This window comes from Pollicipes pollicipes, unplaced genomic scaffold, assembly GCF_011947565.3.
Source record: "Pollicipes pollicipes isolate AB1234 unplaced genomic scaffold, Ppol_2.1 Scaffold_6686;HRSCAF=7923_pilon_pilon_pilon, whole genome shotgun sequence".
NCBI lineage: Eukaryota > Metazoa > Arthropoda > Thecostraca > Pollicipedomorpha > Pollicipedidae > Pollicipes > Pollicipes pollicipes.
Genome location: NW_023596921.1, coordinates 19,756,694 through 19,778,452, shown reverse-complemented (window position 1 = coordinate 19,778,452; position 21,759 = coordinate 19,756,694). Strand labels below are relative to the sequence as shown.

Here is a 21,759-nt window from a genome sequence, read left to right as displayed (position 1 = left end):
ACGCGACCCCGGCCGTCGAGACGCCCCGAACCCGACGACCTCAATCATCTGTGCCACATCGGCCACAGCCGCCGACTTGTAGAGTAGCTATTCGCATTCTCTCGAGTCGGTGGCTGGAGCGGACTAGGCTGAGCTCGTCAGGGATCTGGAGCGGGGCGGTGGGTCTCATGGGGCGGCACGCCGCACCGGCGGGGCGTTAGCATACAATGGCAGAGCGCGGCGGTGTCCCGAGGCGCCACGCGTCGGGCCAGCGGTGGCGGCCGGAGGGCAGCGCGGCCGGCGGTCTGAGCGCGGCGCGCGCGGCAGGTGGCGGCCGGTTCGTCCTGATGATGTTGGCTTGTGCTTCCCTGCCGTCTGGCTCGGCTTGCACCGGCATGAGAACCAGAAGTGTCTGAGGAGAATAGGCAGCATTCCGTTGTCTTAGCGCGCCCGGTCGGGCAGCTGACGTCTGGCCGCTCACAAGTGACCATTCGGCCTTTGGACTTACCGGCTTTATATGCCATAACCGCTTCACTGGCCGCCTCGCCATGTGCGACCTTTAGGCTTCAGCCGCATTCATGAGTGTCCGTGTAGGTCAGGCCTGTTGCACTTCATCACATGTACTCCGGTCGCCGGCTGTGTGGTCCCTGGCATTTGGCCGTGTCACCTGCTGTCATACTGGCAGTGCGGTAGGCGAGCATCCGGTGACGGGTCGGAGATCGACGCCGTATTTACCATTGTACGCGTTTCGTTCTTACGAGAGACGCCAGTGGCCATGTCAGTCGTTTGTCAAATGACTCGCCGCAGATCAACGGCGAGAAGACGCGTCGGGAGTCTGCTAAATATGTGTGCCTTGCTCGTCGGTGGGTATGCACTTCATCGCACACTTCACGCCGAACACTGGCTGGCATGTGGACCAGCCGAACCCGAGCTGCCCAGCTGGGTGGTCACACATTCGGATGGGGGGTCGCACGCTGTCATCACTGTATCGCAATAAGCCGGTCACAACCACGAAGGTGACATCCCGCTCGTCGGAGCACGACCCGGAGGGGTGCGACCGCACAGGCTGGGCAGGCTATGTCTGTGCATGCGACGGTGTCGCGACCGCGAGCCGGCTGCTGCCCGCGCATACTGGCGACGACGGTATGCCGGCCGCTGTCCGCGCATGTCGGCAGCGCGAAGAGACTGCGGCGATCCGGGGCGGGCGGGGGGCGGGGAGCGAGCGGATGGCGCCGCAGTTCAGGTGCGCCAGTCCGCCGGGCCGGACCTTCAGAGGCGGGGCTGCCGACGGAACGGCGGGGCACGCACCACTCAGCGCCGCGGCGGCTGCGGACCTCGCCAGACCAGACCAGACGGGACCAGGCCGCCAGCAGGTCCGCCGCTTCACTCCAGCTCACCGCGCGACATCGCAGTGCGACTCGCGCTGGGTCACCGCGCCCAGCGAGACGCGCCCCGCGGACGGCCGCCTCCGTCGGCGGCTGCCACGCCTCCCCGGCCGAGCAGCTCCACGCAGGTCAAGGTGCCGCCGTCACTTTGCCTGACCGCACGGAGGTCAACCGAGCCGTTCCGGTCACAGCGGAAGTCATCTGACGACCGGCAGCGGCGCGAGCTGCCGCCATGACTGCCCAGGTGAGTACGATGTCCGTCTGGTTGCGTGCGGCGGCGGCTTCTTCGCAGCGGGAGATCCCTGCTGCTGTTTAGGACGGCGAGGTGAAAACAGACGAGTGCTATTCTCATGCAGGTGTCACCAAAACAGGGGCGAATGCTGGTGGCCTTTGGGAACCCGTACAGTAAGTTCTTAGCAATGTTTTGAAATGTCTTTCCTCCATGAGCAAAGCAGGCAGACACTCGCATCACAACTTTTCCACGTCAAATTCACTAGCACTGGTACAAATTGACCGGCACTAGGCTGTCAACTTTATTTTTGCGTTTTGATATGCGAGTTTTTGGTGACTGACAGAAGTATTGACAAAATAGCAGTTCTTTTGGTGGGTATTAACAAAATTAATTATATGTCGGTGTCGTTTTCGGTGCACAAGCGCTCAGTCTAGATCGTACACCCCGGACCGGGTCCAAAAAAACGATATTGGCTGATTCCCAGGCGATTACTGGCGCCTTGATGAGTCAGACAGTGTGAGCCCTATTGCGAGGTAACTGAACGTTCACTAGTCGGTCGGTTTCATGTCCGTGTTTCTTCTAGTTGCCGAATTTTCACACTAGTTCTGTCAATAGTTTTCGCTGGAGTGCACATGAACGGTAGTTCCCATCGTGCCACAATACAATTATGCTCTCGCGCGTCCGTGCACTCTTGTATTTGCTCATTTTTCCCAATGTTTTTTTTTCTACAATGAGCCCTCAACGACGGCACGAAATCACAGCGAGATGCCTTAAACTAAAAAGAGGTTATAAAAACAACAAGCACAGCCCTGATGGCATGCTATATGTCTGACAAAGCTCGGGTCAGGAGTGAGGACGATCCATATTTGCCAGTAATGTAAAACAGTGGATCACAATATAATTTTAATAAACATAGATGTCCTGGTGCATTATAATAGCAGTGATGAACGCACAGACAAGCCTGCCAATGATCTTGAATTTTATCTGGCCTAATCGGGACCATGATAAATCAGTACATGCATTCCTAAGCAGACGAGGGCATTTCCAGTCGAATCACGGTTTTGAATTGGGGGGGGGGGGGCTCTTACCCTGATTCATTTGTACAGGCAGGCACTACACAACCGTGGCGACCCTCCTACCAACGAAGGCGGATTGTGTGTAGTGCTACGGCTGGCAGGCGCCACACAACCGTGGCGACCCTCCTACCAACGAAGGCGGACTGTGTGTAGTACTACGACTGGCAGGCACTACACAACCGTGGCGACCATCCTACCAACGAAGGCGGATTGTGTGTAGTGCTACGGCTGGCAGGCACCACAACCGTGGCGACCCTCCTACTAACGAAGGCGGATTATGTGTAGTACTACGGCTGGCAGGCACTACACAACCGTGGCGACCCTCCTTCTAACGAAGGCGGATTATGTGTAGTACTACGGCTGGCAGGCACCACACAACCGTGGCGACCCTCCTTCTAACGAAGGCGGATTGTGTGTAGTACTGCGGCTGGCAGGCACCACACAACCGTGGCGACCCTCCTACTAACGAAGGCGGATTGTGTGTGGTACTACGGCTGCCACAGCGTCGTGAACTGGACAGCCGAAACTCGCCGCATTTGCGTTAGTGCGTTTTGCGCTGACCGGTCGAACTGCGGTCCGGTTGGGCGTGAGCTCTTCAGGCAACTATCCTGCTTCCTGCTGCTTTCAGCAGAGGACACCTTGCACCCAGGCGTCCTGCTGTGTCAACGTGTCAATTGACGCAGCACGACAGCGGTAGCCAGTGCGAGCCGGTATGATGGACCGCATGGCAATTACGCCGACATCGACCCACACCAGCATCACTTATTCCCGGGAACACTCATGCAAAATATTAATTACTGAATTCCTCCAGCACTCGCAGCTAGACCCAAGAACGGCCGGACCGGGTTGGTTTATGAACAATCCGAGTCCCTCTAAAATGATACGCAGCAAAAAAACTCAGGTATAGCCCTGCACAGGTCAAATCAGGCTGGCTGAGCGCATGGGGACGGGTGGCCCGTGTGCGCTGGCCCAGCCAGCGTGTCCAGTGTCCACCCCCGCCCGATCGATGGGCTCGCACGTGGCCGGGTGTACACTGTCCGCCCGCACCTGGCTGCCGGTGTATGGATTGGTGCAGGTGGACGCCAGAGGGGTCCCTCCCCGGCAGTCGCGTCGCGCGGGGGAGCGGTGATCCCTGTCGGCCGGGCGTTCTGGCCCGGGTCCGGCGAACGGGCGACGGCGTCCGCGCAGCGGCGGTCCTCGCCTCGTCAACTGCGGTCGGTGGCGAGCGCGGCCACGGCGAGAGCTGTCTGTCTGTTCAAGGCGGGGTGTGCAGTGAGCAGCCGTTCATTGATCAGTGACAGCCTCGACGAACTTAGCGGAGCGTGCCTTGGGGCACGACCGACCGCCGCACACAGCACTGCGGGGGGAGAAGAGAGGCGGGCCCCGAAGACGAGGAGGGGGTGCTGGGATGCCGCGCTGTGGCAGCTCCGACGCGTGCAAGGTCTACGACCGGAAGTGCATGACATCCGAAGAGCCCGCGGTCCTGACTCGGTTCAGGACGACGCACTGGGTATGTATGTCTCCCCACTCGGCGCATGTCAACACAGCAAGCGCTTCCACCAATAGCCTCTGGCATTGCATTCACGCAGCAGGGGGTGGGTGCACTCCTGATTCGGTACGCAGCGATGCGTCAAGTGTCTTTGTTGGCCGCATCTGCGCCTATTTACTCGGCTCTCAGCAACGCATTGGAGGGTCACATGGGGTTTTAGTGTGTCTTGCCGCTCAAAGAAACGACGCCAGCGGTGGCGACTTCTGTTCAAGGTCATTCAAACAACAAGACCAAAACCAGCTGCCGCTCCGGCTCCGGTTCCACGGGTCAGGCTAAGTTTCGCGCAGATTCGAGATGGGGAATATTGCTGGAAGAAATTTCACCGCCATGAAAGCGGTGGCCAGCTCCAGTAAGCATGGTGCAGCATGAACCAGCAGCCCCGCGGAAATTACGGGCGTCTTAAAACTGTCAATGCCCGAAATTTATGAGTTTTAATCTTGAGAATCGCTGCTTATATCAATGACGGGAGCTTTAGCGATAAGTTTTGCAGTGGTCCCACTGCGGTGCAGCCTGTTTGATCCACAGATACGAAAAGTGTGTCCTTGCTACATGTCAAAACACGACGACTTTGGCCTGCATATCGCTGTCGGGCCGATATCAACCATCACAATAACATCGCTGTCCGACGAACGTGAACTTACCCTCGCAGATCGTCACAAAGGATGAAATAGCGGGAGTACGACTTACGTCAGAATACATCACGCCCGAAATGTTTCAGAGGTCCACTGAGACCTTCGCATCACATTAACACGCGCTCGGGTGGCGGTCACTTTGACCCCCAAAGTTTTCCCCAGCGTGGTTCAGAACGGCGCGGAGCAGCCGCGCCAAATTTTCCATACCTGTAGACAATTGAATAGTGGATCGCTTGGCAGCAGGTATTTGGATGTACCTTTATGGTCGCTGATCAACAGCAGGTCGAAGTCAGGTCATGGGTTCAGCGAAGTCAATTTCTGGGAATTGTTTAATCTGATGCAACAACAGAGTGCTAGACGAAGCCACACATCTCTGAGATGGTTTCTTTAGTAACACAACAATTGATTGGACAAATTCCATTGACCTAGCGTCAGGTATGAAGGTCAGACCAAGGTCAAAACAGCTCACTTTATTACCTTAGAGCTTGCTGTAATGGGTAGTTCTGGTGCTCATTTCGAATTCATTGATAACAGAAACCGCATTATACATCTATCATGAATTTTTCAAAGATCAGAATAGGTCACTGATCTAAAATGATCCAGATCGGCATTTCGTTTTTAGGAACATATTGCAAGCGTAATCTTTGACGCCTATTCAAGCGCAAGACTCAGACAAATCTATATTATTTCAGTCACCGTGACCTTATAGAGATCAGATAAGGTCATTTACCTTTATCTCACATCAGTGACCTTTTTTCTAAAGCAGGTATCTAGGTTCTGGGGGGCCTTTGGACACCAACCTCGAGTTCGACCTTGTTTGATCTAATTTAACCCAAAGATCGTGACTTAGGAACCTCAAATTTTGGCACAAGTGACTTCACGTACGCCAACGCGCCCCGTGCGCTTGGTGTCTCTAGCTCTCTTAGTTTCTGAGACCTCGGGGGCAAATCGCCCCCCCCCCCCCCCGAGCAAAGGGTATCTAACCGGCCATCCGGGAGCGTGTTAGCAGTAAATCCAAATCATTCGGTATGAAAAAGGCTCGGGGACGTAGCGAATATATTATTACAGTGTTATAGATAACTTTTAATTGATGCGACGATGAAACAATGTGCATAGGTGCGATTAAACCGCGTTTCTTTCGGATTGAGATGCACAAGACCGAAAATTTAGGCGTTTAAATTGTTCCTACCACTAAAATTGGTTCACGTGGGACAAGACCAAATGTGACCACGGAATCACTGCTGCAGTTTGAAGAGGCTTATGATGTTATCCGTGACCATTTTCATGCTGGGGAGCCCTGTTCTCATGTTCCAGAGGCGTGTTCGTTACCAAATGGCGGCTTTCTGACGGCATATGGGTGACGTCAGTGGCGTGTCGACAGGAGACCGTGCTGGCCATGCCGCTCTAGAGGCTGCGTGGGCCTCAGCTGGAGGCTACTGGGTCTTTTTTCCTGCCGTGAAACTTAAGGATTTCAACACAGAGAGGTTAAAACTGTCAGGAAGCTGGCATACCAAGCTGGGCCGTGAGAATGTTCAGGCAGCTCTGTTTGTCTGTCTGTCTTTTTGTCCGTCTATCTGTCAATCGAATAGACAGACAGATTAGACAGGCATTGAAAGGCCGGACACACAGACCTGGATATTAATGGTCAGAGGCATGACATCACGAGATAAACACCCGCTTTTACGGGGATAGGAAGGGAGGGGGGTAATATGACCAGACGTTCATCACCTTTCGTGCGTATGTGATGGATCCGCCCGTTTGGGGCGTTTTTAGTGATCGGTGTAAAACATCGGCAATCAGACCGGCGAGAGACGTAAAAACAGGCACACGGTGTGTGCAAATGAACTGATCTCATCATTTTCCGGCCCATCAGTGCACTAGTGATGATCGGGAAATGACCAGCGCCGCCTTTTTTGAGAGTGACTCCAAACGACCTCCAAACGACCTCCAAATCGTTTCTGTTTGGGACGTGAACGCCCCACTCAGTAACGCAGCTCGCACAGTATGCTTCGCAGACATCAGCAGGCTGCACCCGTAAGCCGCACCATAAACAATATGACCGCCATAAAGCCGATTCAGCGGGAGTACCATCACCTGTTGATACGCTGCCGCCTGTTGCCGATAATGAGAGCGCATGCAGGCGCTGTAGCCATGCTGAGATGGTGACTTATCGTCGGGCACCCAGCCGGTAAATCGGTATTAAAACAGTATTTGGCCCTTGAAATATTTTGTTCGTAGCATTTAGCCCTTGGAGCAGCTTTTACAACTTGATGTACTTACCATCTTCGCATTCAGGGGTTTTGGAGACAGTGTTATGCATGGCTGCTTAGTGCATACCGATGCGCGTATACCTGCGCGCATGTTTAGCTAAGCACGCCAGCATCGTTCTTTATGGGAGTGCCAGTTCATTTGCGCAAACCGCCCAACTCCTCTCAACACAGCGGCCCCGAGGGTACAAGGTCAGGTGCGAGGAAGACTGTGTGAGGGTCTATGGGCGTGAAAACGCGTGTGATGGACTGTGCCCTGACAGACGCCTGCAGACGGACTTTAACCCGTGGCGCTGCCACGGATACAGGGAGTCAACAAGGAATATGTGTCGCAATAAAGGAGGCGCACGGGCTTTCGAAATGACAGGTAAACCAGGCGTCGCGGTTGATACAGTTAGTTTACAGCGATGTCAGAGCCAGTGGGCGTGCGAGCTTTTAAACTGACAGCCCCTTGTCATAACAGGTATTTCAATTAATACAGTTGGCTTACAGAGGTACCAAAGCCACCTGAATGTTCAAGTAATCAACCAAATTATCAATTATCAACACTAGATGGCCAGCATTGCACGATACGCAGTTTAAAGATATTGGGCTTACGCTTATATGGCCTGAACTGAGGAGCATTTGGTGCTGGTTACCTGCACTCGTGTTCCTGGGAGATGACCAAGTTACGTTTTTGTCATTTTATGTTACGTTTCATGTCTTGCTCTGGGCCTAAAATGACACGTGCTACACTGGTCGACTCATGAATTGCACCCAACAACGCGTGACCAGCAGCACATAAGGACACGTCACGTTAGGCCGATACAATGGCGCGTGGTTCTTTCAGTCGAATCGGTTGCCGAATATATTTACGTACATCTAAATATCCGCTGTGCGGATGTGTGCTGTACACAACATATGACGGAAGTTATCCGACTTAACCGTACTCTGGACTCGACAGGACATGGCCAGCTGCATACCATAATGCGAATGGCTGTGATTTGAATGGCCTCTTGCTGTTTCAGCACATCCCTGCCGTATGCGGACTGGTGTGCACAAATGTCCGCCGGTACAAACTCGCGACTTCAATATCAGTGCGTAGTCGGTAGCAGGCCGGCAGAAGGGCGCGATAGTGTGCACCAGAGACTAGAGTAAATTCTACACTGATGGCGCTCGGGGCGACTACAACAAGAGCAAAGTAAGCTGCACAGACATGTTTGAAGCATATTGTTCACCGCGGGCTGGGATTTACGTTGTGTCAATTTCATGGAGCCGGATTGCACGATTTAGACGCCAGCGTGTTGCATTCGAGATGATATTTGAAAACACGCAGGAATGGTCGCATTCCGGTGGATCGCTGGCACCGTTATGATACTGAGGAAGCTCGGCTGTTTTTTTTTTTCGTAGACGGCACGTTCATGCGTGCACTTATACGGTGTAGTCGGTCTCCGTCGTTTTCCCTCCGGGTCACCGAGAACTGATATCGATCCCCAAACCGCTCCGAAACTGTGGAATGTTGTGTTTGCACGCGAATGGACGTGGGTGAGTACAGCCATCGATTCGCACTTTTACCTTTAAGATTGCCCATTATTTCCGCGTCGAGATGTATGTATCGCGTTTGGTCTCATTTAAACAGTGAAAGTGGCCAAAACTACCTTCAAAATACGGCAACAAACGGGTTTTGCTCCAGATTGGGCCCACTTCCTTCTTGCGGCGGCACCCGAAACCAGAGTTAAGGGGGGGGGGGCAAAGCTGGAGCTGCCAACTGGAAAGGAAAGTACAAACTGGTCTACGTCGCAGTTGTATGGAACATACGCGATATGAGGCTTAAACATTAAACAATCTAACTGCCTCATTCGAGGGTGTAAATCCAGCCGCACACAAGGACGCATATCAGCGTCAGCACAGTTTGAGTGCTAATGCCTCTATCTGTTGACGAATGAATGGCATAACACACCCTATGAAATCACTGAAGTTAACAACCACCATAAATTATGTTTAACCGGCAAAGGAATGTGGGATAAAACTCGCCTGGGGACAATTGCAATGCAATCTGTATTTTTTGCAACGATTGTGGTGCGTAACACACACCATAATATCTGCGTAGCATTTGGTCCCATCGAAGGCGCGCAAAAATCTGTGATGTCAGAGGGGCAGAAGTCGCCCTGCTAATCGTAGCAGATTTGCACCACGCGTCAATTTTAATGAGTTCATTTCTCGATGCTGACATCCAATACTCACGCTCTAAGTAAAGATCTGGGCTCAGCGATATACAACAAGCTACAAAGCGCAGTATAAATCGCTCTGACAAAATGTACAGAGCAGAGAGCGCTGCTGTTTTTTTTTTTTTGTTGTTCTCAAGGTCCGTTCGACTATGGAACAGCTTCTTATCAAATTTCCGCGTCACAGACTTCACAGCAGAGGCTGGAGGCCAACAGCTAACATACCCTCATATCCCACGGAGCGCTTCCCCTCGGAGGGGAAACGACACCAGTGGGTGGGATGAACCTGACACCCCCGCTATCACGGCACAAGGGAAGCGCTTCCACCTCGGAGGGGTAACGACGCCAGTGGGTGGAATGAATCTGACGCCCCCGGCATCCCAGCACAAGGGAAGCGCTTCCACCTCGGAGGGGAAACGAGGCTAATGGGTGGGATGAACCTGTCGCCACTGGCATCCCAGCACAAGGGAACGCGGCGACCGAATGAGCCAGCTGGACGAGTTGCATGAGGACGTGATGACATGAGGACGTGACCTGTTGTAAGGAGATGCACCGGGGTGACCCTCGATGAAACTCGATCTCAAACTGCGGCGCTCTTAGCGCGCACTGATTAACACGAACGCCGCGTTTCCTTCCCAGCTGTCGCAGGACGTGGGAGAAGCGAACGGGAAGCCAGTCCCGATAGGGTCTGTGTCGGAGCAAGTTGATGGAGGACAGAAAAAGGCCCTGGAAGACCAGGAAAAGGTTGGTAGCTCGTGCGGAGCACTTCCGATATTTTAACATTAACGTTGGAAACTAAGGGGCCAATGTCTGCATGCAACTGTTGACGTATGGTCACAATAAATAACTCATGATTTCTGAAGGCAGTGGCACACATCAAAACACAAGACTGGAAGAACTTACCATGCGTAAGCTTGAACTGGTCCAGTGTCGATTCTCTCCAAATGAACGAAAAAAAATACTGCTTTTATGCTCGTTGGGTCAAAGCAAGGTTTAAAAGTCAGCTGACTTCCACTTTGAAGTAAACGGTTCCGCTGAGCATACCCCAAGTGGCAGCAAAACTCTCGGCGTCATAGTTGACCCCACTCTGTCATGGGGTTCCCATGTCTAAAGTGTCGTGAAAAACATGGAATGGCATCCTCGTTTCTCTGAACAAATTCCGTCATTATTTTACATCAGATCTTCTTAGAATCATCATTCAGGCGTACGTGTTCCCTCACGTCACGTACTGCCTTGCGTATGTGGTAGGGCGGCTAAGAATTAATTACACAAAATTCAAAATGTTTTCAACTTAATTGCTGCAAAAATGATTACCGGCTCCAAAAGGCACCACCATATCGCCCCGGCCCTAAATTCCCTTGAATGGCCGAGGGTGGAGGTCATGGTGACACACCGCGGCGTGATTAAAGTGTTAAGGGCGCTGAAGGAGGTAGGCGTGCCTCACGAGGTCTGCGCGCTTTTTGTGCCACGCGCCGCATTTCAACCCGTGAAACGCGCGCGTCGGACAGAAGTAGTTGGCACTTGCACAGACACGGGCCGGCCGCCATACCGAGGGCATTTTGCACCGAGGCGCGGCTGCCTGGACCCGCCTGCCATCTTACGCCCATAATGCCTCAACACCGAATACGTTTAAGACCGCCATACATGGTGTAGTTTTTGACCACTGACCACTGAACGCTGCCCAATGCGCACCGACTGATTTGTCTCAGCTCTTTGACCATTGCTCGTATAACTTTATTGTACCATTTATCACTGCCCGTGTCATTTTATTGGTGCACCTGTTGTGGGTGTGCCTATTTACGCTGCACCTGTATGCGACTTGAAAATTGCTTCGACCTGAGATTGTAATAGCTACCACGTGGATGGGTTCCAATATCCTGTCACTGATACTGGTACCGATACGATCCTAACCCGGCGTTGACCGGACTCCTCAGCGGCACACCATTGGCCGGAGGAGGCAGATTTGTCCCCCCCCCTGCCCTGCCCTTCACGCCCGGGCCGAATTCAAAATTTTAAATCGCAACCGATAGCGCCGTGGCGTGCGACCTCGAACCACACAACAAACTTGATTTTAAGCGTGTTTTAAGGTCACAGGTCAAGGTCAACTTCTTAAAATGTAATTCTGGAATATCTGACCGTTCTCACAACGCGTTTCATGTGGAAGCGCTTCTGATGGCGTGAAGTCATTGCGGCCCGGTCAGACATGTTATAAAGAAAGGTACGTAATGTTGCGCGTGCAGCACCAGGCCTAAAGCCAAAGGCACGCGCTTTGCAATTGAGAACTGAAACCTTGGTGTATATATCTGTTTTGGCCTACTTATTTCCGTCGCATATAAAACGTCTAGACGCGATGACGAAGACCTTAGCCACACTTATGGGTGTCAGACGCGTGAGCAATAGCGGCTACTTGTTCATAAACTGTCCAAGGCCGAGGTCAAATGGATGACCTCGGTGTTGAAAAAGCTGTTGCATCGATTTCGTGTTGTGTCCGATTGTTCAGGCCGGCCGACAGCGCAGCCTGATGGCCTTGAACCTCTCACAGTCACGCGGTCGTTACTTTACGTGTGAAACTGATCAACGGCTTCCGCCGCCCCGTCGCCGCGCCCCTGCGGCAGACCTGAGCCCCGCCGCCCTCCGCCGTGGGCCGGGCACCTGGGCAGGGCGGCGTGCGCAGTGATACATTTCAAGCCTTAACTCAGCTATTTCTTCAGATGATTGCTTGAAACTTGGTGCAGACTTCCCTCTTAGTCGCAACTATGATACGCGTTTCAGTGATCAAAATTTTGAGTCTGAGACAAAAGAATGCTGAGTGTACTTTTTGTCAATATTTTGGTTATTTGACGTGCCAATATCTCAAGGTGCAATACTCAAACAACACAACAAGGTACATGCATGGTGGATCGGTTCGCTCACATTTACCGTTCACAGATGTAAAATATGCTTTTTCACTTGGCTTCTGTGTCAGTTTGTCTCCAATCATGCGCTTTTGTGGAAAACAACTTGGTAAACATGACGTCATCCTGACGTCGCTTACGCTTGATTGCTTATGTTCTCATAGTTGTTATTTTGGCACAAGGCGAAGAGCTCGTTAGTTGACAGCCACTGAAAATTTCGCTGCGATATCTCAAGGCGTTTTGAATAATCGCGGATATTAGACGGGGGCATATTTGATTTCTCCCTGCGGTCAGTGCCGAATTAATGCAGAGTTACACGTATTATTTATGTAACGAAGCGTATGACCTCCAAGGGCCGATACAAGCCATAGGGGTGTAGCTGATGTTCTGTGGAGAACATCAACTTCATGTTCTCGAAACGTATCCATCTTTTCCAACCATATTTTTTCTTGTGCTATGCGCTCATGACTCATGCACTTTCATCATGCCATGCACTTGTGCTAAACACTCATGCTATGTTTTGGCTGCGCCGCAGCGAGCCATGAAAAAGGGTGACCTTCGAGCGCAGTTACTTCGCTTAGTTTTTCTCATGCTCATGGACCATGCGATAATTCCGAGTGTTGGAGATGCAAAGGTCATTTGATCTCCCCTTAGCGCGTCTGTCTGTGTAAATGGCATCAAGCAAGCAGTTTCAAGCGCTCCTGAAGATCTCCTCACACTGGGACTGTCTCATGTACTGACGACTCCACCCATCCACCTATTGGATTGGAAGCTAGCCTGTGACACCTAGGCTTATCTCAATGGAGCGCGTGGTGCCGATGCATGAGGATGCAAAATCTCCATCCCCTTTATGTAAGAACACGGCGGGCACTACACACCACCCCAGAGAACCGGCGCTGCCTGAGGTGGCAGGCACCCCACACCAACCCGGAATACCCGCCCTGACCGAGGCCGCGCAGCTGCTGCACTCAGCGCCGCTTCCTCAGTGGCCGCGCGACAGAGGGCGCTGACCAGCGGCCGACCGCGCGGCAGGCGAGCCAGGAGGACCAGGAGCGGGACCAATGGAGCAGCCCGATCGAGTTCCTGCTGTCCTGCGTCGCGATGTCGGTCGGCCTCGGCAACGTCTGGCGCTTCCCCTTCACCGCTTACGAGAACGGTGGCGGCGCCTTCCTCATTCCGTACGTCGTTGTGCTGCTCCTCATCGGTGAGTGAAAGGTGAAGTACGTCACGTCGTCCGCGAGACCCAGTTCACACTGCTGAGCCGGAGGCCACCGCCGCCGGCCACCTTTGTCCTTAGCCGGGCAAAGGCCCGTGGACGGATGTCGTGCTTCTGATCTCTCTGAAGCTCCTTCGCCACATGGGCATGGCTCGGCAATAGTCTGAACAGGGTTCCGGGACTCTGACCTCACAAAATCAAACTATCCCATCTGGAACGCTCATTGAAGCGCCGCACACAAGAGTACGAAGCCGATGCAAAATGGCAACGAAGGCTTACGTGCCGTTGCAACATGAGTCTGCGTTGCCATTTGATTGCAAAAAGTGCAAGGCTAATTTTAGCACGTGGCTTAAGGTCTTTCCGTGCTGCAGGCAAGCCGCTGTACTACATGGAGCTGGCCATGGGGCAATTCTCGTCGTTCGGCTGTGTGCGAGTTTGGAATGTCGTGCCCGCCGCCAGAGGTAAGGCTCAACAGCGTGCACCGCTCGCTCGGCCACGAAATAGGTCTACACCCTTAGTTGTTTTGGGTGTCTCGCCGTCACATCTGCCTACCAAAACAAAACAAAACAAAAAACCGTTTACTTCCTAGCACTTGTTCGCTTATAAACTGTGCGCTATGAGTTATGAATTCCCGTCCGTACGCTAGGAGCCTTTATCCCAAGTACGTCCGTCAGTTGTCGGTAGTTTCTAGTCCGCTCGCCAGATACCACTGGTGTGCCCGGTGGGCCCAGTTTGGTCACCAGCTATATATTCTCAGTCCTGGCCATCAGGTGCCATGCACAACTTGTGCAACAGGCATCTGATGTCCACCCCGCTCGCCAGGTGTGGGGTATGGTGCCGCGGATCTGCGCTAGGTGTGGTGCGCTGCGCCGCGTCTGTCCTCCATATGCGATGCACTGTGGACACCTCTGTCTGCCGAGTGTGGGGTGCGGTACCACGTCTGCTCGCCAGGTGTGGTGCACTGTTTCGCGCCTCTCCCCTACGTGTGGTGTACCGTGAACTCCTCTGACAGGTACGGGGCACAGTACCCCCTCTGCCCGCCAGGCGTGGTTTACCGTGTCTGCCCGCCAGGTGTGGTGTACTGTGTCTGCCCGCCAGGTGTGGTTTACCGTGTCTGCCCGCCAGGTGTGGTTTACCGTGTCTGCCCGCCAGGTGTGGTGTACCGTGTCTGCCCGCCAGGTGCGGTGTACTGTGTCTGCCCGCCAGGTGTGGTGTACCGCGTCTGCCCACCAGGTGCGGTGTACTGTGTCTGCCCGCCAGGTGTGGTGTACTGTGTCTGCCCGCCAGGTGTGGTTTACCGTGTCTGCCCGCCAGGTGTGGTGTACCGTGTCTGCCCGCCAGGTGTGGTGTACTGTGTCTGCCCGCCAGGTGTGGTTTACCGTGTCTGCCCGCCAGGTGTGGTGTACCGTGTCTGCCCGCCAGGTGTGGTGTACTGTGTCTGCCCGCCAGGTGTGGTGTACCGCGTCTGCCCACCAGGTGCGGTGTACTGTGTCTGCCCGCCAGGTGTGGTGTACTGTGTCTGCCCGCCAGGTGCGGTGTACTGTGTCTGCCCGCCAGGTGTGGTGTACCGCGTCTGCCCGCCAGGTGCGGTGTACTGTGTCTGCCCACCAGGTGCGGTGTACTGTGTCTGCCCGCCAGGTGTGGTGTACTGTGTCTGCCCGCCAGGTGCGGTGTACTGTGTCTGCCCGCCAGGTGTGGTGTACCGCGTCTGCCCGCCAGGTGCGGTGTACTGTGTCTGCCCACCAGGTGCGGTGTACTGTGTCTGCCCGCCAGGTGTGGTGTACCGCGTCTGCCCGCCAGGTGTGGTGTACCGTGTCTGCCCGCCAGGTGTGGTGTACAGCACCCCGTCTGCCCGCCAGGTGTCGGGTACGGTCAGATGATCGGCACGGCGTCGGTCGTCTCCTACTACGTCGCCCTGATGGCGCTGACCGTGTTCTACTTCGTGGCGTCGTTCTCCTCCGTGCTTCCGTGGACCGTGTGCGACCCGAGCTGGGCGGACATGACTCGCTGCGTCGACCCCACCACCAACATCTCGCTGCTCAACCACACGCACGGCGACGACAACCTGATCGGCTCCACCGAGATGTACTTCCAGTGAGTGACACCGGGCCCGCCAAAGTCGGATGGCGTAGGCAGTGCTTGGCATTACTGATAGCCATCGACGCAGCGATGTCCTGAGCTTGTGATAACGTTCTAATAGCGGCGACCAGAGCGTACAAACTGCTGGAGTTGGCTAGAAGATAACATACGACGCGATGTCAAGGCCAATGGCCACAAGTCCCAGGACACGGCGGACGGCGATAACTCAAGATATCCCTTCGCCAGGAGGAACGTGCTGAACGAGCTGCCCGACATCGACGGCGGGATTGGCCTGCCCGAGTGGCGGCTGACACTCTGCCTGTTCGCCTCCTGGGTCATCCTCTTTCTCACGCTTGTCAAAGGCGTCCAGAGCTCCGGCAAGGTCGCCTACTTCACAGGTGGGAGCGGGCTTCTTCGGGATGACGTTGTTGCGTGAAAGGCGCGTTTGTCTTCCACTTCGCGACATCGGACGATAGGGGGTCGTGATATTTTGTGTAGCTGTCTACACAGCGCTTCTCAAGCACTGTCAAGCACGGTTAGCGATGTTGCAGTAAAAACAATGACGCATGCAATGCTCGGTCACACAGGATACGCAGATCACGCAGACCACGCAGACCCCGCCATCCTGTGACCAAGGAAACTTCACTCGCCACAGACCCCTCCATCCTGTGACCAGGTGAGCTCCACTTACCATAGACCCCTCCATCCTGTGACCAGGAGAGCTCCACTCGCCACAGACACCTCCATCCTGTGACCAGGGGAATTCTACCCACTGCAGACCCCTCCATCCTGTGACCAGGGGAGCTCCACTCACCACAGACCCCCTCCATGCTGTGACCAAGGGAGCTCCACCTACCACAGACCCCTCCATCCTGTGATCAGTGGAGCTCGACTCACGTGACTGGGCGGAAGGTGGGCCTTCTCGCCGCCGCACAAGGTCAGCCTGGCTCGGTGGTAACCCGTGTCATGTGTGTGGTGGCAGCGCTGTTCCCGTACGTGGTGCTGATCACTCTGTTGGTGCGGGGCCTGACGCTGCCCGGCGCCATGGACGGCGTGCTCTTCTACCTGAAGCCGCAGTGGCACGAGCTGCTGAATCTCAAGGTCGGTGACACAGAGTCGGCCCCTTCTTCATCACATCCATGTAGACTTGGCACGATTGTCAAGCCGGCAGCATGATTGCTGAGATCATCGCATTTGTGCTCCATACCGCTGGAAAGATTAATGCACAGGAATCCCTATACAAGCCCGTTCTGAACACGTGACAACAGTGAAAAGACAGCTCATGCTGTTTCGGTACCTGATCTTCGGCTGGCTACATGCAGTACAGAAAATCAGGCTGCGGGTGACCCATAATTCCAAAAAAAACTAAGGACAAATGGTTTTCTCCCTAGGGTCTCTATTTCCAGCGCTACTGACGCGCTACGTACATCAGATCACTTAGCTGGAAGCAGTTCAGATCCACAACCATTGTTTGGCTACGGGGCACGTGCCTGTCCCCCTTTTCAGGTGTGGTACGCTGCGGTGACGCAGTGCTTCTTCTCGCTCTCCACCGGCTTCGGGTGCCTGGTGATGTTCTCCAGTTATAACGGCTTCCGTCACCCGGTGGCTAGGTGAGCTTTCAAAACGCGCAGACGAACGGTGGCAGGTGCGGGTGCTCTAAAGGCCGATTTGTGACGGTGGGCTTCCATTTGTGGCGGTGGGGTTTCACGAAATTCATGGGTTACTGCACGATAAATGCGGTGTTGAAGACTCAGCGATGACGCCAACTGATCTGTCTTTTAAGGCAAATCTACGTTCATTTGTGTTTGTATTTGCTATGGGAGTCCGTCACTGGACGGGGATTACAGCGGTTGCGTCCACTGGAGGGGATAACAGTGGTCCCATTCTGACGAAGGCACTGGCCGGCAAAGTGGGACCAGTTGCATGTTTGATTCCGAACACAGCTAATGGTCTCTTACTTCGACGGCAGCACCATGCTAAAGCTCCCTTCATCCTCAGGGATGCGACGATCATCAGCATCACTGACATGATGACCTCCTTCCTGGCTGGCTTCACCATCTTCTCCATCCTGGGAAACCTGGCGCACGAGCTGGACACCACCGTCGATGACGTCATCAAGGGTGGCGGCACGTCGCTGGCCTTCATCTCGTACCCGCAGGCGCTGGCCAACTTCCCCGGAGTGCCGCAGGTCAGCGCTGGTGACGCTCGGCTCCATTGCTGCCAGACGCGGACGCCCAGGTCGTACCCCGGGCGCCGGACCACGCTCGGGCCACGTTGCCAAAATGTCGAGGTGGTGACAGTGGAGCGCTGTGCCTTGCGAGCGTGTCTCCAGAGCTGCCGTTGGCAACTAAGTGCTCTCACAGATTTAGGCGTCGTTTTGCGGCCGGGAATCGGTGCACCTAGCTGAGTACAGTTGAGACTTAATCCAGCTCGTTGAAAATAAAGTCCGTACTTGTTTGGCCATGCACTTGTTGCATTCCGTGAGACCATCATCTATAAATGCCGTTCAAGCTGTTGCAGTGGGACAGAGGTCCATGTACTTCTCACATTTGTCTTCCAGCTGTGCGCTGCGATGTACAGCCGCAGCCTAGACAGCACATCATAGACTAGCCACGCTTCCTTCATCCCTCCCGGAGGTCATTCGCAACGCTGTTCTCATGTTGCTCACATTGCCTCCCCTTCCCGCACAGCTGTTCGCGGTGCTGTTCTTCCTCATGCTGTTCACACTGGGCGTGGGCTCGGCCACGGCGCTAACGGGCTGCGTCATCACCATCGTCTGCGACCAGTTCCCCAGCTGGGCGCGCTGGAAGGTCTCGGCCGCCATCTGCGCGGCCGGCTTCCTCGTCGGACTCGTCTACGTCACGCCGGTGAGCGTCCCGAGCTCGCTGTGAGCTGCAGTCGGACGCGGTGAGCGTTCCGGGCTCGCTGTGAGCTGCAGTCGGACGCGGTGAACGCACGAGCTCGCGTGGGTTACGGTGGAAGACAATGGAACCTAAAGCTTCAGCAAACGAACTGCACCGTTACTTTCAGGGCGGGCAGTTCATCCTGAATTTGGTGGACAACTTCGGCGGAGGCTTCATCATCTTCGTGCTGGCCACTGTAGAGGTAGTCGCCATCAACTGGGTGTACGGCGTCCGCAAGTTCTGCGACGACCTCGAGTTCATGATCAAGACCCGGCCGAACATCTACTGGAAGTTTTGCTGGAGCATCTTCATCCCGATCGCCCTGCTGGGTATCTTCGTGTACTCCATTATCAAGATGGAGCCGTTGCGTTATGGGAAGGTCGAATATCCGCCCATCGCCATCAGTGAGTGGATGGATGCGCCAGAGATTAAACATTGTTTCTCCCACGTGATTCATGTCGCTTTCATGGCATGCCAAATAAATAACAGGCATTGTGCATGGGGGGGAGGCTAAATCTGTCCCACGGTGACTCAGAAATAACGCGATCGGGTGGACGTAACATGCTATCTTGCGTTATGTCTCCTTAGTAAGGTACTTTGCAGTGCATGTTTTCTGGCGTTGGTCCGAGCGCCTGACACCACCACTCTCCGCAGCTTGCGGCTGGACCCTGACGGGAGCCGCCATGCTGCCCATACCGCTGTGTTTTCTGGCGCTGGTCCGAGCGCCTGACACCACCACTCTCCGCAGCTTGCGGCTGGATCCTGACGGGAGCCGCCATGCTGCCCATACCGCTGTGTTTTCTGGCGCTGGTCCGAGCGCCTGACACCACCACTGTCCGCAGTTGCGGCTGGATCCTGACGGGAGCCGCCATGCTGCGCATACCGCTGTGTTTTCTGGCGCTGGTCCGAGCGCCTGACACCACCACTCTCCGCAGCCTGCGGCTGGATCCTGACGGGAGCCGCCATGCTGCCCATACCGCTGTGTTTTCTGGCGCTGGTCCGAGCGCCTGACACTACCACTCTCCACAGCTTGCGGCTGGATCCTGACGGGAGCCGCCATGCTGCCCATACCGCTGTGTTTCCTGCATGCGCTATACCAGAGCCCTGAGAAGGGACTGATCAACGTGAGTACTTACCGGTGATGTGACCTCACCTCAGTGATGTGACCTCACCCCAGTGATGTGACCCGGGACAATATGACCACGTCTTAATTGGCGCTCTCACTCGTAAGCGAATGCTCGGAAACGCGCATGGGTGGCCGCTTGTTTTTATCAAGCACCGCTTTACGTACGTAAGAAATTTAAGAAGTTTCAGTAACCATCACACGCATTCATGCCAAATGGATGGAAAAATACACGATTGTGTCCAATTACAGCTGGTGACGATTGCCATATTAGATTTGTACCTTAACTGCCAAACCCACATCTAGCATGACCACCGTCATGTTGACCGGCGTGTCCTAAAGCTCAGAGTCCCGGCTTAAATGACGCAATATGGTCGTTAGCAGTGTTATTGTACGCACTCCACCCGCCATGGGGAGCGGCGGCTCACGAGCGCCCATTGACGCCGCCCCCTGCCGGCAGAAAATCCGCCACTCGTTCAGCCCGAACCGGCAATGGGGCCCAATGCGCTCGGGCGACCGGCAGCAGTGGCTGCTGGCCACCGGCCGCGAGGCGCAGCTCGAGGGCACGCAGGCCAACCTCAACGCCGCCTTCGTGGCCAGCAGCACCGCGCTCGACGGCGCCGGCACCGGCGACGAGCCCGAGGCCGAGCAGGAGCAGCGTACCAAGCTCTAGGGTCGGCATCCCGCTCAAACCGCCGCGTGTCTGGGTCAGGGGGGTCAGGGGATCTGCTGCCGGCGTCAGGCGGCGGACACGAGCCGCCGATGTCGAAACGGAGGGTGGCTGGCATTTTGGTAGTCAGATGACCTTCGCGAGGGTGGTAGTTACGGAAGATAGCGAAGGGTGTGCTATTCATATTGTGGTCGTTTTTGTCACGTGATCCGAGGTGGTCGTGAATGGGCGAAGTCATTCATAAGTCATTCGCCGCGCATTGGCGCTGCGGAGGCGATGTTTGGGAAGCTACATCACTGGCATAGCTGCCTCTGTTTGCGATGCCGACTGTGAGCGGTGCGATGCGTATCTTTTAGCATTACGTTTGACCAACGTAAGGAGCCTACAACACTAGTAGCAGACTAAGCGGAACAACAGACGAAGCCATTGCACGTTTAGCATGTACTGGCGCCCGGCACCTTTCACACCGTTTGACTTTCCAACGACCAGAATCATGGTGATGCTATTCTTTAAAACTAATCACACTAGATGATTTTCCCAACATTGATAATTCACTGCATCCCAACCATCTGAAGTTATTGTGTTTTACGCAGCAGGCGCCGTACGGGTATGAAGCCGGTTTCTTCAACCAGCAGCTACGCTGCGTACGCATCGATCAAAAGGTAACAGAAGGATACGCTTTTGAAATGCAACCAGGATCCGCCACCCCCAACCCGTCGAATAAGAGCTATGACATGGAGCAGCTGTAATAATGCCGCCTTAAAAATAGCTTGTAACAGTGCCTCGTTACTTATGCAGTGCATACGTTGTGGCACCATTTTCCACACAACAGTTCACAGGCGACAACGGGTCCCTGAAATCTACGAATTCAATTTTGCAGTGCATGATCTGGATTTAAGCCTGATTGTAACCGGCTCTGTGCACTCATCACACCAGAGATCAAATGGACCTTAACACTGGATCCCGTGGGACCTTCACGGCACTTTTAATATGGCCGCCAAAAATAGTGAAGTGTAGCGCCGAGTAGCATGAACTGCACTCCGTCATGCGCAGTATAATGTGGTAATCCTACATTCGCTTAATGTTGGATGTTGTTTGAAAGGGTGTTTTGAGGTACCGCAACGGTTTTTTTTACCTCCGTGTCTAGTACAGCCATTGTAAATGCCGATCAAATCCTGTATATAGTGCACATTCCGTCCAACCAATGTTAATACAGTATATAAACTGAGGCAGGGGTGTAGTTTCCTATTCATTTCGGGGCGGGTGGTCCAGCTCCCTCCCCAACTTTGGCCCAGCCCTCCATCTTCTAGAAGAAAGTGGGCCAAATCCATGAGAAACCCGTTTGTTGGTGTATTTCGAGGGTGGGTTGTGTCATTTTTACTGCTCTGCCCCCCCCCCCCCATCCCCCACCCTCACCACCGAAACTTTTTCTACGAAACTACACCCTTGATCTGAGGTGCGAGTCCTCAAGGATTGTGTACATTGTCTGGTGAAAGGAATTTTCAAAGCACATGTAAATGGCAGGTCTCGTCCTGGCGCACTTAGATAAG

General features: G+C 54.4%; 1 protein-coding gene across 1 annotated transcript; it reads left to right on the top strand.

Moving 5' to 3' along the window:
• The first annotated feature begins 1,323 nt into the window (after positions 1-1,323).
• On the top strand, positions 1,324-20,212 carry LOC119108020 (sodium-dependent nutrient amino acid transporter 1). The gene is made up of 14 exons (XM_037231604.1): positions 1,324-1,608; positions 9,964-10,068; positions 13,251-13,422; positions 13,806-13,895; positions 15,294-15,528; positions 15,760-15,911; positions 16,496-16,614; positions 17,020-17,123; positions 17,512-17,701; positions 18,204-18,380; positions 18,544-18,820; positions 19,165-19,257; positions 19,446-19,540; positions 20,000-20,212. The coding sequence occupies exons 1-14, from the start codon at positions 1,597-1,599 to the stop codon at positions 20,210-20,212; spliced, it is 2,034 nt and encodes a 677-aa protein (XP_037087499.1). The 5' UTR covers positions 1,324-1,596.
• The last annotated feature ends 1,547 nt before the right edge of the window (positions 20,213-21,759 follow it).

Coding starts and splice junctions, on each gene's coding strand:
- LOC119108020 (XM_037231604.1), top strand. Junction 13,423..13,805: donor CGTTGTGCTGCTCCTCATCG/GTGAGTGAAAGG, acceptor TCCGTGCTGCAG/GCAAGCCGCTGTACTACATG. Junction 13,896..15,293: donor TGTCGTGCCCGCCGCCAGAG/GTAAGGCTCAAC, acceptor TCTGCCCGCCAG/GTGTCGGGTACGGTCAGATG.